This window comes from Gymnoscopelus microlampas (assembly GCF_963454915.1).
Source record: "Gymnoscopelus microlampas genome assembly, chromosome: 13".
Classification (NCBI taxonomy): domain Eukaryota; kingdom Metazoa; phylum Chordata; class Actinopteri; order Myctophiformes; family Myctophidae; genus Gymnoscopelus; species Gymnoscopelus microlampas.
This window is the reverse complement of record NC_139950.1, coordinates 38223750-38244152: the sequence shown is the minus strand read 5'-3', so window position 1 is coordinate 38244152 and position 20403 is coordinate 38223750. Positions and strand designations below refer to the sequence as shown.

The 20403-nt window shown below is 39.2% G+C and overlaps 1 protein-coding gene across 2 annotated transcripts; it reads left to right on the top strand.

The window, feature by feature from the left end:
* Positions 1–2879: 2879 nt before the first annotated feature.
* On the top strand, positions 2880–18318 carry hmgcll1 (3-hydroxymethyl-3-methylglutaryl-CoA lyase like 1; the record flags this gene model as incomplete). Of its 2 annotated transcripts, none has more annotated exons than XM_084075711.1 (9): positions 2880–2990; positions 3956–4036; positions 4533–4640; positions 5258–5353; positions 5568–5716; positions 6936–6999; positions 8409–8597; positions 17171–17296; positions 18214–18318. In XM_084075711.1, the coding sequence occupies 9 exons, from the start codon at positions 2895–2897 to the stop codon at positions 18316–18318; spliced, it is 1014 nt and encodes a 337-aa protein (XP_083931837.1). The 2 variants fall into 2 exon arrangements, with proteins under 2 accessions (XP_083931837.1, XP_083931838.1); XM_084075712.1 differs by having other exon boundaries at positions 2895–2990; positions 3959–4036.
* Positions 18319–20403: the final 2085 nt, after the last annotated feature.

Below are 20403 nucleotides of genomic sequence, written 5' to 3'. Positions count from 1 at the left end.
TCACTTAAATCCATGATTTAGAAATTGAAGACGGATGCAGGGTGAAAATTGATTTAATCTGGTTCCTGTTTTCTTTTTGGTCCACTTTGTTTTCAGTATATATCTGAAAGCTTCAAATGGCTTTGATGCCATGCTGAAACCTGCACCCTATAAACTATGTCTTGCACATCTGTTTCTTTCTGAGCGCGAAAAAAAAGATATTCCGAATAGACCAGGTCTGTCAGGGTTAGCATTAATATGCAACTTTCCCACTTCAGAAAACTGTTGTGCTATTCGCTGACAGATTTTTATTTAAAACACTCAAGGAATTTGTCATGGTTGCTTTCTGTGATCTTCCAGTGTAAAATATATTGTACTTAGCAGACTGATCACAAAATAAGGCTGAAGCTTCTCTTTGCCTATGGAGGCATGTGAACCCAATTTACAGCAAGTAATACAGTAGATTAAATATGTCTCTTTACCAGTAAGAGCCTATTTTGTATGATCCTCGAGACTTGCATCGGGAAGAGAACATTTTCACTTTATTCAATTTTGTATACGTGAACTTGAACATAAATAAGTTTAAATGAAACCAAATGGCATGAATATTCAATGCACATGTCTGCATTGAGCCTATGAGTGGATACCAGCAGGTCATAAGCTTCACGCTACACTTAACCTTATGTCTCCACATCCTGACTTCACGAGGACATTTTCTCACTTACTAATAACAAGGCAGAATGCAATAATGGCAAAAAGAAAAGTCCCTCGTAAGCACCGATAATACCATTTTAAACGTTAGAATTCCTCACTCGTCTGCATGACATTGCTTCCTAAAAGATCGGAAGCCCCTGGGGGGTCAGTTCTTTTAATAACGCTCTACAGCTGTTATGTGTCAAGATGAACTATAGCTGCAGAGATATCTTAAAAAGAGGAACATTTAATGACATGCGACAGTTTCACTTTAATTCAGATGCCATGAGTTAAGAAAAGAGTTATTGGAAAAACAATCTTCCCAACAACATCAACTTGTTTTCCTGACAGTAACGTGACATTAATGGAAACAGTATTGAGATGTTCTTTGACCACTTAAACCCGTATTTGGTTGAGTGGAGTCCCTCAGGGCTCTATACTAGTGCGTTTTCTGTTTTCTGTTATTGTAGGGAAAGCTTTCACTGAAAATAGCCGATCGACAAGCTCACAATGCGTCGCGCTGAGCTTGCCGATCTCCTAAAGCTTTCCCCACAATACGTATGCTGGGGTTTAAGTAGTTAACACAATCATGCAACCATCCACTTGTATTTGAATGACTGCTACAATAATAATGCTTTGAAACATACCACATGTAAATACTAAACGCTGTGGGCTGTATAATAGAATATTCAACATTTTGGTCTCTGTGAACTCTAGATTTTGTCATTTTTTCCTTTCCTGCTTTTGATAAGATAAATGTTTTTGTGCGGAAATGGAGTTGTCACAGCAGCACGGAATAGTGTCTCCAGACAATGGAAATTGACAAAACAAAATAAGGATTTGGGCCATTTAGGTGAAAATTCTCAAAAGTTATCAACACACTTTGAAAATAGCTCAAACATCCGATCTACAAGCTCACAATGCATTGAGGTGTGATGCGTTGCGTCTATTCTTGCCGCATGACACAATCATACGACAAAGTATGAAATAGGGCTTAAGTGGTTAATGCATCATTTAACAGTACGCCTGAAAGGAATTTAAAGCATTTCACACATCTATGGCTTCCAAACTTTCCTGAATGAAAGCACAAACACTGTCCACACACACACACACACACACACACACACACACACACAGTATTTTTACTTCCAAATTGGAATCAGCTCTGTCACTAAGAGAAGCAAGTTTTACATTTAACATTGTCGATGCTTTTTTTTAACCTCTGCCGGTTTCATGATACCAAAGAGGATCAAGGATAAGTAATTGGAAATAATACACCAAGAGGTAGATTTTCAACTTCAACTGATGGCAACTGATAGACATCAACTTTGAAGTCTGTTAGCCTTTCTCAAGCTGTTCCTGAGTCCCCCCCCCCCCCCCCCCCCTCAGAGAAGGGTAGCGGTCTCTCATCACAGGCCCGTTTATCGTGGCAGGATGGTTGAGTGCTAGGACTTCATTAAGACCCTCTATTGTTAACATCTGGGTTCTGAAGAATGGGGCTTTCTCTGGTCAATTTTGCCCTGGCTTAACAAGGGATTTTATTACCGCGTGCAGTTGACATTGGCAGCAGTGGCACGTCTAGCAATGGAGACCCTTCAGCTGTTCAAGTCACAGGAGATCAATCAAAGCAACTTATTCCCTTGAAGCTCGGGGGTTTCTGCTGAAGCAGAGTGGTATATAGGGACACAGAATGACCCATGAGCACCTATCCTTAAGTCTGGGATCTGGAAGCCGGCTGGAATCAAGCATCTTCCTCCTGTGTGAGTGTAGCTCAATACACAACCAGTTGTAAAACCATCAGAATGGTGGATACAAGATACCTGTTTCCACTACAAAACCCAAACCACAATGCACTGCTCATTCCTCATATAACATTCTGCCTCTCTCCACCCCCCATCCCCTCTCTCTCTCTGTCTGTCTCTCTCTCTCCCCCCTCTCTCTGTCTCTCTACCCCCCACCCTCCCTGTTTTGATGTGATCACCTCACGACTAGGGATGTTGCTGCTATGGTTACTGCTGAGTCATTCTCCACTGTCGGCCGACCATCTAATCCCATTTGCCCGTGCAGCCAGGGCGCTCCATCATCCAGCCTATACATTAGCGTATTGATCCGTCCGTGCACGTCGCACGCGCTCGTTGCAGCAGAGCGTGAAGACCTGTCTCCGAGAGTATAGATACTGGAAGGATACCGGCGCAAGAGGCACTGAGGGGCAGACATTTCGGATGGGTAACATCCCTACCACGGTGAAACACTGCCTGAGATATGAGCAAGTCGTTCAAGACTACCCATGGATGACAAACTGGCTTCTAGAGCACAAGGTAGGGGTGGTTATCTTGGCTTTTACTGCGTGCGTTGCACTGCACGTGCTGATGCTCTGGCACATGATGCTCTCATAACAGGGGGGGGGGTGCACGGTAACCATGTGGAAAGGGACAGATGGCATGAGATGCTACACTGTGCTTATGTAATGCTACCCGTGGTTTACCGTTAGGCTAAATTCTATTTCCACCCAATATATTAGTGTTTATTTTTATTTTTTGTCTACGTTTGCTACTATAAAATCAACTTAATTTTCCATTAAATTAACCATACTTCGTTACAGAGGCTTAACTCTCTCAGCTTCTCCTCTATTGAAAGATTTACAGTATGTCACATTAGAAATAAGAAATAGAATTACTCTTATTTCCACAGCAGACACAAGTAGTTCTACTCTGTATGAGGAATATACACATGAAACATCACGTTTTTCATTGCAAGTGGACTGATCTCCACAACAGTTCAACAGCATAATTGTTTTGTTTTGTTTTGTATCGTCAGATTTGACTCAGTCAGAGATGGCTTTCTGTCGACTGTTGATATGACTTTGATGGGTGTGGATCATACAATCTTCAATCATTTTAAGAATCAGTTTAAGAATGTACACAGGGTCAAAGTCAAATCTATAGCTACTTCAAAGATGATGCTTAGGAGAAGAAGGAGAATTCAATCCTAGACTGAAGGTACCATAGAACTGGGCTATATGGACAAAATCAAATATCACAATATTTGTGACTAAATATCTCAATATTGTGACAATAATATATACATTTTCTTTATCATTTTCATAAAATTACTTTTTTCAAAAATAGTAAAAACATAAAATGCACAACAAAACACAACACTTATCTCAACATGTCTCATATCTATATATAAGATAAATATATTGCCCAGCCCTAAACCTAACGATTGGTTATTTTTTGTGAATACTTACACTGAAAGTTATTCACCTTTGATATTGTTCCAGAGCATTTCATCAACACATGAGTATCCAGACTTTGTTAAAATTGTTGAAGTTGGGCCTAGAGATGGACTTCAAAATGAAAAGGTAAAATAAGGTATATATTGGTATTTTCAGTTTTGTAATAATATGCAAGAAATGGTGGTCACCTAGCTCTGGAAAAACTCAACATTACTGCCGTTTTCTTAAGCACGACAACTTGTTTTTCCACTATTGTCTGACACACATTTTACAATTTCTCTCAAATAATGTATGTATCAAATGAACACAAGCGACCTCAAATTCCACAAGAGGGATGTCTTGCATTCCCTAGGGTAGTTTATATTCACTATGTTCTGCATGAGTCGTAACCACAATCATTTCCTTATTGCTGAACAGGAGATTTACAGATTGACACAATGACAGAACCTATAGTTGTAAATAAGAAATCATTTGCAAAGAATGCAAACTAGGCTGCGAGTGAGCGCAGTAAATCATTCTGATTGCAAAGACATGGCAGTGGAATTGGTCAAATGTCATTTGCTTTCAAACTTTGACTGGAATCATATCCAATAAGACCTATTTCAATTCCATTGTTCTCCAGGAGATCGTTCCGACAGAGGTCAAAATCCAGCTGATCGACATGCTCTCAGAAACAGGCCTGCCTGTGATCGAGGCCACCAGCTTTGTCTCTTCAAAGTGGGTACCGCAGGTAATAACTCTTCTTCATGCACGGCAAAGAAGTGCTGAGTGATTTATTAGGTTCTCATTCTTCTCTGCGGGATGGTGGAGGAAAATCCTTCTTATGTGTTGGACCCACAGATGTTAGGGAGGAAAATGTTGGTCTAGTTTCATAGCGTGTTTTTTCATTCTGGACGATAAAATGTGCTACTACCAATGTCATGACAACAGACAAACAGCTATGTCGCTTTTCTTTTTTTTCCTTTTTTTTTTTCTTAGGTTTTTTTGTATACCGAGTGAGTATTTGTTCCTTATGGATTTGTACAATGCTGTCCAAGGCCTGAACATGAAACCGTTGCTCTAGTATAGTGTATGGTAATCCAGATCAGATTAATCTGGAGGGTTAACCACATGAACCCTACACAGTGTCCCTATCCTGGGCATGTCATAATAGGCAAACATTCGGCAAAAATAAGCAAACATTCGGCAAAAATAAGCAAACATTCGGCAGAAAGTTAAGAACATTTGGCAAAAATAGCAGATCTACATCAACGTGTTGTGCGATTGTAGATCGGCTATTTTATGAACAACAAAGGGTATACGATTTAAGTGGTTAATTATCTGCATATGTCTTTACCTCTCATTAAGATGGCAGATCACACCGACGTTCTTCAGGGAATCCGGAGGTCACCTAATGTTCAGTATCCAGTTTTGACACCTAACATGCATGGCTTCCAGGATGCTGTAAGCATTAATTCATGAATAATTAATTTTGAGAAATACTATAACTTTTTGTTTCATTTTGTGAGGTTGATGCTTAGAGCAATATCATTTGTGGAGTTGTCAAAAGCTTAACTGATTCCTCTGCGAAAAAGGGCCGAGCAACATGTCAGGTGCGACAAAGCAATCAATTAGGCTTGAATGTGTGTTATACTGTCCATTTTCTCTCTGGGTTAAGGTCGCAGCTGGTGCTACTGAGGTGGCTGTGTTTGGGTCAGCATCTGAGACCTTCAGTAGACATAATATCAACTGTTCCATCGATGAAAGTATGCTTAGGTTTGAGGAGGTCATTAACACCTCCAAAGAACGACAAATTCCAGTCCGTGGGTTTGTATTCTTTAAATTATAACGTCCCTTTTAAAATCTGTTTTATTCACTTCATGCTGTAAAACTAACGAAGCCATTCACTCTTCATACTAAATCAAAATCTTTTTTTTTTCTACATGCAAGGAAGCACGCACACAATCCAGAATGAATAGCTTCATAGCGAAGTTCCAGATGTGTAATAAGTTATTCTATGCATTAATAAACCACAAGTCCAGATGTGTATTAAAGTGTGTGGGAATTTCTTCAGTAGCTGTTTATGGTGCATGTTGGAAAATAAAGTGATGGTGATGTATTCATTTAACAAAAAGGATTCCCGGTTGATATGAGATCCACTTGAATAGCAAAATTAGGTATTGTCTATAGTTTATCATCAAGAATAGTTAACAGTAAATCTCCTAGAAGTTGTACAGGAAAAATAAACTATTGTCAAATGTTAACTCATATGTTAGTCAGTGGAAATGTCCTACAGATCAGCTCAGGGTGCCAAACATTTTCAGCAATGATCCAAAAATATTGATCCTCCATGTTTGTCATGGTCCAGACACTAACTACAATGGCAATGCTCAATTGCATTGCCATTCTAATATTCTACACAATCCCTTGACCCAATACATAGCCTAGCTCCTGCAACCCAAGTTTGGGTCCCAAGCAGTGGTGGACAGTAACTAAGTATTACCATGAGTACTTAGTAATACTTAGCACATGACTTTCAGTCTGCTACATTTCAAATAAAAATATTGTACTTTTGACAACATTTCTATGAAGGGACTCAAGGGACCCAAACTTACAAAAATATATTAATTAACCACTAAAGCCCCATTAAGCCACAAATAGTGACAATAGCAAATCTACAAGCTCATGCAAATGCAATGCAAATTACTTTCACATCATTTTTGTTCTAAATTTCAATACACCAATGCATTATTGATATTAAAAAAGAAAATGTGCTTTGTAATTTGTACTTTTGAATAGGCCTTCTTACTTGTACTTTGTCCACCACTGGTCCCAAGTCCCACCATTTGTGCACCACCACTATGGAAAGAGCAAAGACCTGTTAGTGACCCCAAATCACTAGCAGGAGTAGAAACAATAATATGATGAAAAATTGTAACTGCTAGTTTAGCTCACTTCTCTTTTGAGAAAACATGGATTATTATTAAATTGCATCGATTCATATTATAGGACAATATTGTTACTAATGCATCTCGTCCTATTTCAGATATGTTTCTTGTGCACTAGGGTGTCCACATGAGGGATACATTGACCCAGCTAAAGTTGCAGAGGTAAGATGAACCTTGTCAGACCACCTCAAACAACTTCACTTGTGCATTTCACTGAATGTTAGCTATATTACTGTTTCCCAAACAGTGGGTTGGGATTAATTTTCGTGGGTCTTTATTTTTCCTCCATTTTGTTGTAAAAACAATGTCTATTGTCTACTATAGATTTCCACAGCAATTCACACATGGTCATGAGTTGAAAACAAATTCAAACCTTTTTTCAAAAATAATGTCTTGAATAAAATTCCCCAAATTAGAAAACAGATGTTTAAGAAGTAGTGAAAATACTGCAAGCTCGCAACGCATTGTGAGCTTGTAGATTTGCTATTTTCACTGTTTGGGTCCCAGGCAAACATCTGATTTCTCTTTTGGGTCTTGAGCTAAAAGTTTGGGAACCACTGGCCTATATGAGTTGGCAGTTTAGTGGGCTACTGTATAGACCCCTTAACAGCCGACGTCACACTGGTTGCAAGTGTCATACTGGTTGCAAATGAAACCCATTATGTCAGGTCTCGCTAGGACGCGCAGCACTAGCCAACACACAAGAGGGGGTTGGGGTGCGCCGAAACCAGCGTAGGCTACCCCAAAACAACAGGTTGAGAATTGATTGCATGAAACAATCACCTGTGCATCCAGTCTCTGTTGGTAAACAAATAATTGGTCTATTCATTTGTATTAATTTTAGCCTGCTTAGCCTATAGAAAAAATACCCTATCCTGACCTCCTCCAACGGACCTACAGTATAGTCACACCCATGTTCACCTGCTAAGAATGAGGTGAACATGAATCAAACTGGAATAGAAAAGAAGATTGTCTGGGGATAAGAACATGTTTGTCTTCATTGTAAACTGATCGCAGTGCTCTAATAAAAAAAAACTGATTTCGATGTAAAAGTTCAGAAAAACGTCACAAGCCATTCTTCTTTTCATTGTCAATTCATGTCAATGGCGCCGCCCCGCAGGCGTGCCGTGCATCAGTGTGATTATCATCATAGACTGGTTCTCTGGTTTCAAACTTCATAAGAGATGTTCATGTTGTTGTCGTTGCCAATTATCAAACCTACACACTATAAAATGAGAAAAAAGTGTTCAAATGTTACCTTTAAATGATCTAATCTAGTATGAACTCTTTACTAAAGCAGTCGACGATATCGATAGCCTATGCCAGCTAACCATGCAAGTGGCCATATTTAACTGTAGTAAACATGCGTACGTAATTGACTGACCACTAGAGGGCTCTATCCTGCACAAGTGGGCCTATCTGAGTGGCCTAACTGAGTGGGCCTATCTGAAGGGCAAGAACATAATTTCAAATTATCTTGATTTAGGGATATAATATCACTGAAATTATAGACACAAGACCATAAATAACATAATATAGTAAAACAGCATCTGTGTTGTTCTTTGTTATAGGTGGCAAAAAGGTTATATGGCATGGGCTGTTATGAGGTGTCCCTGGGAGATACCATTGGTGTTGGCACTCCAGGCTCCATGGTGAAGATGCTGCAGAGTGTAATGAAAGAGGTGCCCGTCGGTGCTTTAGCAGTTCACTGCCATGATACCTATGGGCAAGCACTGGCCAACATCCTCACTGCACTCCAGGTAAAAAATACTCTATAATATCCCAAATAATAATGAGGATGATAAAGTGAAATGGCCCCATTAATGTCCATATTGGGGAGTAAAACCATAATGGACCCAATTAATGAACACCTTGACAATGCTACTAGTGCAATTAATACAGGTACCAAGTTCAAGTTCATTAACAAACATAGTTTTCACTTATTTTAAAATACATTATTGCTACATAATTCAAATACTACAGTAGGCTATATAAAAAGGTGTCAGTTGACCTTTTCCTTAAGCTCTACTACCCTAAAAAAACGTGTTGCTCTCTGAACTATGAGGAGGAGCCTTTGGAATGATACAAAAATGTAAACTTTAAGGTAAAGCTTTCTCCCAAGAAATACATTGAGTTAAATTATCTTAACTTAGGGATATAATATCAATGAAATGATAGATGCAAGACCATAGAGAACATGATATAGTACAGGGGTCTTCAACAGGGGGTCCGGGACCCCTAGGGGGTCCTCAGAGTTGCTACAGGGGGTCCGACAAATCTCTGTGTGATAGGATCATTGTTTTTTACATTAACCACTTGAACCCTAGCATCCCTATTCTAAGGACAACTTTAGCCGAGAGGGCGAGGCGTTGTGAGCTTGTAGATCTGCTATTTTCGGCAAAGAGGGAAAAACGATCATACCAAGTACAGAGTGAAAGTTCACTAAGTATTGATGGTTTAAGTCGTTAAATGTCTGAAAATACACATTAATATGAATCGAACATCTATGAAAAGCTTTAATCTGCAACACAATTTTATTTAATATACATAGTGGGGGTCCGTGCTTCATCTCTCTCAGTTAGGGGGTCCTTGGCCTGAAAAGGTTGAAGACCCCTGATATAGTATAACAGCTCTCGTGTGATGGTTGTCTCTATGTTGGTGTCACACCAGTCGCTCAACATCTGAGGACAGAAGATATATATATATATATATATATATATATATATATATATATATATATATATATATAGGAAAGGGAATGGAATCCAGATTGTGCCAAAAGTTGAGCAGAGGGCTTTTTTCTTCTTTTTTACTACAGTATATGGATGTTGGGTGGTGGGACATGGTACCTCTGGAAAGAGGTTGTGTGAGGAACTGGAAATTGGCTCTATGCACAGCAGCCATATTGGAAAGAAATTGGGCCTCTTCTTACTTCCTTCACAGGTGTTACCAATGATACTAATGAAGGCTCTGTTCCATTCTGGTCAGGGTGCTGATATCGTGCATGTTGGCTCACTAGAAACACTCCATTTTGGTTCCCAATGGCCCCTTATGGTGGGTGTGTAACTCTAAGAGTGTACAAATGTACACTCTTAGAGTTATGGGGGTCCTTGAAAATAAGACAACCACTATGCCACACGAAATGGAACAGAGCCTTAATTAGTATCATTGGTAACACCTGTGAAGGAAGTAAGGAAGGGGCCCAATTCATTCCCAATATGGCTGCTGTGCATAGAGCCTATTGTGAAATCTCACAATGTTGGATACTGTACATGGACCTGGCATCTCTGGAGTATGAGTTTGATTGATTGGCTGAATTCTTTGTTAGTCAGAAAAGTAAACAGCATGTGGAACAGTCAGACATTAAGGCTAAAAGGATAACACAAAACAGTCCTGGGGTCTCAGAATAAGGAGAGTTGGAGGACTTACGTCTCCTGGATAAAAGGAGGAGGGGAGTCCTGACATCTCTAGGAGAGAGGAGGAAACCTGGGGATTTCTTGTAAAGTGTAAAGAAAAAAGAAAAAAGATGATCGCTTTATGAGGGATGTGAAATATTCCATTGATTTCTCTTGCAGAGATCTGTAGGAATTCTGGCTCACAAATCCTGGCATCTTTTAGAGGAAGAGGATACATTCTTCTTTGGAGTTTGACAAAGAGAAGCTCTCTCCTCTTTGTAAGAAGATGGCAGCTATGCCAAAAGGATTTTTATTTCTTGGCATCTCTGGTTTATTCTGAGAGGACAGAGAGACGGGAAAGAGAGTCAAAAGTTATGTGGTCAGCACCCCAAACCTGCCTCATTTTTAAAGGTGTTTGGAAGCCTGCAAGTACTTTTAAGTTCTGGCTCGGTGCCCTGGCAAGGATGATGATGAATGCAAACATTATTGAGGGGATCAGGATACATCTTTTGCATAATAGTCGAGATGTTACCCGAGAGAATGAGAAGAGGAACATTTAAAATTAGAATAGAGATGGTGATTCTTATAGATTCAATTTAGTTATTTCAAGTGCATGTATTGGTGTTTTATATGCCCTCATGTTCCCTGTTAGACCTTAACCACATGAACCCTAGCATCACTATTCTGGGCATGCCATAATAGGCGAACATTCGGCACCTATTACGCCAATGCGTCAAAGATAGATTTGCACAGATCCTTAATCTTGTACAATTAAAACTTTTAGCTAAAAAACAAAACACCAGCACCAAAGTTTTGTTTTTATAACTTTCGGAGAGTAATTGTGGAATATAATATGGCACAATTTAATCCAATTAAAGCCCACATGGATAGGCGGACGGGTGCGGGTGAGTGCCTTGACATGGTTTCCTCCACCATCGTGTGTCTGAATTAGCGAATGATACGTGCTTTGGAGAAAGGCACTGCATACTAAATGCAGCATTTCACATTCTATTTACCATTTAGGCATCCACTTTGAGCTCTCATAAATAGAGATATCACTTGTCTTACTGTACAAACTACAACTTGTTTCATATTCTCAATGTTATTATATGCATTCAAATGACACAATGAGTAGGATGTTAAAAAAAATCACTTGCCTTTTAATACAATCTAATCTCATTTTAATTTGTCCAAATAACTTTTGCACCCATTAGAAAGGAGTACTTCATCCAAAACATTACTTATGTTATGTTCTATCAATTACACACCCCATGAAGCCTTGAATTCATGGAGATTTTTTTGTTGTTGTCGCATTCCTGAGTCAATAATTTGATGACCGGCGGGACTCAAAGACTCTCCTACTGAGTCTCCTATTGACCGGAAAAAAAAATGTCCATGAATTCAAGGCTTCATGGGGTGTGTAATTGATAAAGAATAAGTCTTTTTTTGGGGTGAACTACTCCTTTAAGAGGATGGATATCTAGAACTCAAAAAGACAGAAAGAATAAGTTCTTTAACCGTTCATTCAAAATGTCTGAAAATTATACCTCCAAATTAAGAACAACCACATTATTTGCTATTTCATATCCAGAGCAATAGCATGGAACCAAAAAGTGTTTTCAGCTGTAATGTGTCACTACACATCATTATGAATGTATCCACTGTTTGGTGTGTATTAAGAAGGTCCTGTTTTCTTCAAAACAAAATGTGTAGATTACAATGAGACACAGGAGAGCAGGACCCATCAGTCAACACTGAAGGGGGCATTAAGAAACATGATCTAACCCTCGCCACAAAGGAAAATGATTCCGGAACTGCCCACTGGAAAAAAAATCCCAGAATCTTAATGAACATAAGATATTTCCAATGGGCCCTCCCATCGGAGGACTCATGCATTGTTGTGAAGAAAAGGAGCTTTCATGGAACATTAATAACGCTCTACGACGCCTAAGATCACAAACATCTAATTAGGTGGACAAAAACCTTTGGGGAAAGCCCTCCTCTCATCACTTCCCCATAGCGAACCTAAAACTTGTGAGGGAAAGTGGACATAAAACAGAGGTAATACAGATATGGCTGTATCAGTTCTCCGGGGCTCATTGTCTTAGCAGAGGATAGTTGCTCATCGGGGCTGGGTGGGTCAGCAGATGTGAGGGGGTCGACACAATGGCTCACCTATTCAGTGTCTGTCTGACAAAGCCAGTGAGAGAGCTAGGTGGAGAGACGGTTCCCCGAGGGGCTCCGAACTCATCTGTCGCTTGGTTGTTGAGCTATCTGACAATGCTGTGCTTAAAGGCCAGTGGAAGATGATCCGTTCACTGGCCGCTAACTGAGCGCACATATGACAAATGGCACTGCAACTGCAGCTGCAACTCTGGAGCTGGGATTGATCTGCAAACCTCTCAGGATAAACCGAGGGGCTTCAGTCACGGTCAAGTGAGAACATTGGTCCAAGAGGAATACAGACATTCACTCAGAACCGAAGAAAGACCAAAATGACTGTTTGATTTAACTTTTAAACTATTCATTCATGCTTTACAAATCATGATGTACTATGTTCTCTACACTTTGTGCTGCTGATTCTGTGAAATTCCCCCCTGAGGAATGTATTCATCATGGCTGCCTGCTGACCACAGAAATAATCATAGCCAAGGATATTTAACATTTGTTCACTCACACAAACAAAATGGAAATGAAAGATTTTTATCATAGCTTTTCATTACTGGGTGCCAGTAGGCCACGACACCAACTGGGAGAGAAATGAATACCCCCAACCTTGTCAACCCTGAGTCACCTCTTTTGTTCATGATAAAGACATTCCATGCTCTTTGTACCTTTTTTTTTTTCCTTTTTTTTTTCAGGAGTTCTGGGGGTCTTTGTTACAAACCTACTCCTGGCAGGTCCCACAATGAGAAAGTGTGTACTTAGATTTCACCATCGAGGCAGGGAAATATATTTCATCTCGTCCTGCTTTTCACCATAACCTACTGTATGCTAGCTGCTGCCGACTTGTTAGGTAGGTGAATGAACTGGGCTGGGTATTTTAGCACTCGTAAAACTCCTCAAACAACAAGTTTGGCTTTCAGTATCGTCCCACGCCATGCCTATTCACCAGGTAGTATTTAAACAGTGGGGGAATTCAAAATAATTGCCAAAAGTGGGTAAATTAGTTTGTTCTACAAACAAACTGGTTAGATAGTTTGTGAGGTTTCTAGAAATATAATGTTTATCCCTTCGTGTGAGACTGGTTTCATGAGAATACTTTTCTTTTTATAATACATGTTAAGTGGATAGACCCCCTGACATTTATTGTATTTATAAATATTTGTATTTAAATATTTGATCGTATTTATTTGCCAGATGGTTGAGCCAAATCTGCAGCCCTGGTGAGACCAAGTTAACCATCTAGTATAGTATTTAGTGATAGTGATTACTGATTATGCTGCAGTGACGAACACACAATAGATCTTTTATGTGATTTCAATGGTTACAATTCATAATGAAATTGTGGCATACAGTAAGATGTAAGATAACAAACGGTGTGTACAACATGATGGAAGCAGCGGTAGAAGAAGTGCTCGCATTTTAGCAGTAAAGTAAAAGTACCAATACCACAATGTAGAAATACTCTGTTACAAATACAAGTATGGTATTAAAAATGTACTTCAGTAAAAGTTCAAAAGTATTCGCATTAAAATATACTTACATGTACGTACTGAAAGTAAAGCTCACAAAAACATATCTAAAAAAAGGATCTAGTATAAGCTCACAACGCGTCGCTAACATGTTGTGAGCTTGTAGATCAGCTATTTTCAAATAGCCCAACTTAACCCAAGTGTGCATAGGGCTGAAGTGGTTAATGCATGTTTTGTAGTAATAATCAAAATCTACAAAGTAACCAGTAAGTTTTTTTTTAAAGTATGTAATATTTGCCTCTGAGATATAGTGGAGTAGAAATAAAGTATTGAAAATTGGAAACACTCCAGTAAAGTAAAAATAAATCCTCAAAAGTGTACTTAAGTACAGTACTTGAGTAAATGTACTTAGTTACTTTACACCACTGTGTGGAAGTGTGATGTAGGTATCTGTATGAGCCAATGAACACAGGAGGTGCAGCCAACAAGGTACTGTAGATGTTTACTTTCCTCAAAGATTAGGACTACTTTCCTACTGATTACCACATGCTCAACACAATTAGTCTAACCACTGAAGCCCTATACAGTATACTTTGATGTACAACAAGTAGTGAAAATAGCAGATCTACAAGCTCACAAGTGACGTGTCACGTTGTGGCCTTGCAGATTGGCTGTTTTAACTGTGAAAAAACGAAAAAGAATTTGAAACTTTTTGAACATGTACCCAAAATAGGTATGCCATGGTAAATGTGGTTAAACACGTTGCTGAACATAATCATAAAGGGATAAAACTCAACTCCAAGATAAAACCTTCCTTCATATTCAGGCATAGGCTATAATGCAACATGTCATCATTGATGATTTCCCATTCATATAACTCTGTATTCCGGCTGTCACTAAAATAATGAAAATGCCTACTTTACAGTTCAATTCACACTACGGTATGCTGAATCTATCTTTTCCATTCATTGACTTTTTGTCACTCATTTTCATGCAATGGCATGTTTATTTTTTATTAAATCTGTCCAATGTTATGGATATTTTACATGGAAATAGTTCCTTTCACATTCATGGATCGTGTGAAAGTAAAAGACAACATCATTGCTTCATTCCATTCAATGAACATTCTCTCTCACTCTCCCTCTCTCTGACGCACTTATGAAACCATAATAGGAGCTTGTACATCTCCAAACTGGTCCACTTACAATGTAGAATGTCAACAAGCTTATCCAAAATCAAGTGAGCTTGAAAACGGTTCAACATAGGGTGTCCTTTTCCCAGGAATGTATTGTTTTTATATAGCCATGGCTGACTGAATGTGGCTATTTAACAGCAAATCCACATCTGGTTTCTGGGCAGTGTGAAGCTAATTGAACACTGGCAAGTTGGGGTTTTCTGACCACCAAACTCTGCGTGATTAGCGTCCAGGGGAACGGGGCATGCTGTTGAAGGGGATCGTTGTTCCCTTGTCTTTTGTTCCCCTCAGAAACAGTAGAACCCCCCGAAGAACCCTGGCCTTTACACGACTAACAGCTGAAAGTGAAAGCATTGGCATGGTAGATTACAACTCTGTGTTTATACAACAAAAAAGTCTGCCCAGTACAATATCCTGCTCTGGCTTTAACCAAGGTCTGGAAATCTCGTGCACAGCACACACACCGGAGTGGATCCCCTCCCTCCTTCTAGCACCCCCCCCATCCCCCCAGCCCCCACCTCCCCTCCCTCCTCCTCCTCTTCTACCCCTGCCAACACAAACAGTAATTATAGCTGGCTCAGACAGCCCCTTAAAGAAGTACAGCCTTGTCTGGAGGAGAAGGCACCAATTAGAAGCATTGTTCAAAAAGGCTACAGAGGTTCTAATAATTTTGTTTGCCTGGTTTTGTCCCCCGAGGGGGAAAAAACCCTGCATGACTCCACGTTGAGGTGACCTGACCTGATGCCACTCAGAGGTCAGGATCGCTGTGTTCATTTAGTCTCACTGTGGGATCCCCTGACATTTGGCCGTGCCATGAAAGCTGGGAAACATCTTTAATATTCTCCTGACAGTCCCAGGGACATATGGAAAACATCCTGATATCTTGACCTGTGTTGCTGCGAAGACAAAGGTTATACTTGTAGTTGTTGAATTATACAAGCGAGACCCACGATCCACAGGATGTACACATAGTAGTAAAGTACTTTTATCTCTGATGCTGAAACCTATATTCTCTTGGTGGATAATAAAAGCTTAATAGAAATAATGATTCTTTAGAATATTAAAATTGCCTTCCTTATTCTTCATCTCTTTACCATGAAATAGGGTATGTACACAGTTAAGTAATAATAATAGTTTTCTATCATCATAACAGGTGATGTGTAGATAACTAACCATTTCTTATTGATCATACAGTATATTTTGCATACTTATATCTTAAGTGTCTTTAAGAAAAGTAGGTTTAAGCATTTTCTATGAAACATTTGGGAGTGTTTCAGTTTGGTAAAACTGTCCAACAAAAGCAAGGATATGCAGGGGAACAACTCAAAACGCGTCATTAACTCTCATATGGAGGCCAGATACTTGGTATTGTAGTCAGGGAAAATGTATTTTCCCACAAAACGGAAAATCTTGTAAAATAAAAAATATAAAATAAAAACATTCAAACAAAATCTGAAATTAATTTACCGTAGGTCTAAGTGCTCTTCACATGGGTGTTATATATTTACACATGGTGACTGGTCTAGAGAATTGGAACATTATGATGCAAGACATAGACCATCTGTGGTGGTCTTGTTGTCGGCAGTGGACAAATTAAATCGTGAAATAATGCATTACTAGTTACAGATGCATCAAAAAGGTTCAAAGAAAAGGCTCTGAACCATCATGTACAATAATTGTATCATAAGACATGTGTATAGCAAACGAAAAGTCCCTGAATTAAGTGCCATGAAAGTGTATCCACATCATTAAGGGAAACGTAGCTAGTAAAAACAGGATCATCCAAGAATCAGAAACATATGACTTGTCCTGTTCAACATTTATTATGTTCCTCTCTTCTGAACAAGGCCATAATTATGTGGGTACTGGTGGTTTAAAATGACAAAGAGGATGAGTAAGCCATATTGTGGGACATTTTGTGCCCACTCATGTTCAAGGCACAAGCCAACAGTTCTCCTAAACAGCTGTAAAACATGGTCTCCAGCCCTGGCAGTGGTTCAGTGTGCCAAACAGAACAATCAAATAGAATAAGGGTCATTGTTCTGGGATTTTACCTGGGGTTAAGGCTGCGTGGAGGTGCTGAATGTCTCTCTTGTGTTTCTGTGCAGATGGGGGTTTGTGTGGTAGATTCCTCGGTAGCGGGTCTGGGAGGATGCCCGTATGCTCAGGGTTCATCTGGCAATGTTTCAACAGAGGATGTTCTCTACATGCTCCACGGCATGGACATTGAAACTGTAAGTGTTCACAATAAATTCCTGTGTTGACCACTTTAAAACCTGGTTTCCCAATTTTGGGCACGTCATTACAGGCAAAAGCCAGGAAAAAAGAAAACAAAAATAGCAGAAATTGCAAATCTACAAGCTCACAACACATCGCAACGTGATGCATTAATTGTGAGCTTGTAGATCGGCTATTTTCGCTATTCGTGACAAAGTACGTGGTTGTGGTTAATTTAACTGTACAAATGTAACCAAATGGACCCATCCATTTAGTAACATTTGTACACTCTCTGTGCTAAATTAACATTAAGGATTCTACTGTGGTCCTCTGTGCGTTTGGAGAGATTTTATATAGGCTATTTTGTCATTATCAGCATATATCGCATTCACCTGCACAGTGTTCAGTGGTCATGAGATATGCCTACATGTGTACATTGCCATCTTTCAAATATAATATAGATTTGACTCTTTAATGCCAGTGGTTTGCTTAACTGCTGTGAGCTCACTGTACACTAGTGTCCTACTGTCTCCTTGACAACAATTTGCTTTACAATTGCTCCCCCTGCTGGTGGTTCCCAAACTTCTTTACTTGGAGCACCCTTCTCACATCTGACAGAAGCTGACGCCCTCTAGACCAGTGGTTCTTGACCTGTGGGTCAGGACCCCCAGGAGGGTCCCCACATGATTTTTTTTGGGGGGGTGTACATCACCTATATATATATATATATATATATATATATATATATATATATATATATATATATATATTTTTTTTTTTTTTTTTTTTTTTTTTAAGTGATCAATTCAAAACAGGCTTTTTTTCTTTAGAGTACATCATCAAAGTTAACTGGGGATGGCAATAACGGTAGATTAATATTTATGAGCTTGTAGCGAAGGTTTACTTGCTGAAAGTCATTACTGATTCATTACAGGGAGTGGACCTTTCCAAAGTGATTGAGGCCGGCGACTTCATCTGCAAAGCTTTAGACCGCAAGACCAACTCCAAGGTTGCTCAAGCAAGAAGCAGATCATTGTAACTTAAAAGTAGAAATACCTGACTACTTTCCCATCCAAATATTTTGCTATCGTTGCTGCATATAGATTTGATGCCTATATGCTATTGTACTATAAGTGTGTTGCTTTTGTCTATATAAAGGCATTTTACAAAAGTATCCAAAGACATTGACATTTGTAAACCTATCACATTTTGCAAGTAGCCTACATTCCAAGTCAGTTGTGTTATATTCAGGAGTCCACTATACTAGGCACTGAATTACAGTATAGTGATAACATCTAATTGTGAATGGTAATTATAACATGTTAGGGTCCTCTACAGTTAATATCCTGTTTTATGTAGTTGAAATGAGATAAAGGTCTAGGATTCTTAAAGAAGTGATATTGGGTTTGAAACATGGCTGATTATCATCACTTTCAAAATGCATTTTCATTTCTGAAATAAAGACATGACATATCTGCCTTCATATGAAATGTTATTCATAGCTATTACTGCTTTTGTCAATTTTACAGCCAGGCAATCCTTGCTTGTCAACTACATGGAAAGGTTGGATCAAACTTTCGGTACATAGCTGTTCATGAAATGGTTGCCGCAATGACTCCAACACAGTGTCTGACTCTTCCAGTCTTTCACGCTTTCACCGGGTGTGACACTGTATCTACGTGAAATAGGCTTTCAGTGAACTCCTATGCATGCCAAGTGAGGTCAGTGAAGGATCTGTTGCTGAAAGTTTCACGTTTTTTACAAAAAGTGCACAATTTTATTGATAATCCCGCTGCACTATAACACTATTGTTATTTAGTGTAATGCAAACTGGCAATAAAAAAAATATTCTGATTCAAACATAAAAGCATGGCAGTAGAATGCTAAACTTAACTGTCCTCTCCTCTTCCTATGTTTACATAGCAATCTACTGTTAAAAAACATAATAATATGTACTTAATGTTCAATTCTGTTGATGCATCAGTCAATGCCATTGAAGTACTAAGGATATTTACAGACGTAATCTAAAAGCCAACCTTTAGGGGACAGTAATAGTCAGTGTGGTAGTTATTTTACCTTACATGTTGCATTTATCCCTCATTAACACCCTCTACATGCATAGACAGATACACAAATCCATATGTACAACGTGCAGTACATTATCCCTCTAACTACAGTATAATCATAGTGTACCTACTATGAGACAATGAAAAAGATAGACAATAAGATTGTCTATAAGTTACTTAAAAAGCAAACGTGTGACTGGAGCTGCTCCAAAGTTCTGAAGTTGTAAAAGGATGTGGTAAGGATGAGTGAACACACTGTTGTTCCTCCTAATCAACTGCCATTACAAAGCCTTTGAGCAATGCACTTAATTGTCTCCGCCAGGCCCAACATTTTCAGATTGGCCTGTTATAGCGCGACCAGGAGGGCAATTTGTGCAAAACACATTTTTTTAATACTACTCCTACAGATTTTATCCAAACATCACACAAATCGGTACACAGTATCTCTATAGTCATGTGATCAACACGCATCTGTCCGATTTATTATATCCTGATTGCCTAAGATTGGCATCCAAAGTTTGCAGGATTGGTTCGTTTTGAACAAAATGCCTCAAATCATGAACACAGTGTGCAATTTCTGTGAAATTTTGCACGCACATTCCCAGTAGGCTGAGGAAGAAATGCCACCCTTTTCACATTGGCCTGTTATGGCGCCACCAGCAGGTTTATTTAGCTAAACACATTTTTGGAACAAAATGCCTCAAATCATGAATGCAGCGTCCAATTGCCGTGAAAGGCCTAAGAAGAAATTGCACCCTTTTCACGTTGGCCTATTATAGCGCCATCAGGAGGCCACAATGACCTACCTGACCTGGCTGAGACTTGTGCTCCGAGGAGCACTTTTTCTAGTTTAAGTCTGTATTTGTACAAAGAGACTGCTAACAAGGTTTTGTATTCTCATTATTATCATGGCTCTGGTCACTTATAGGTGATATGTGATACGTTTTTGTTTATTCTTCACAACCAAAGCTCTGTATTCCAATAGTAATCATTGCTAAAGTGTTTGTTTAGTAACAGGGTTCTCCTCGTCTTTCCAGCTCTTTAGTAAACAGACACTA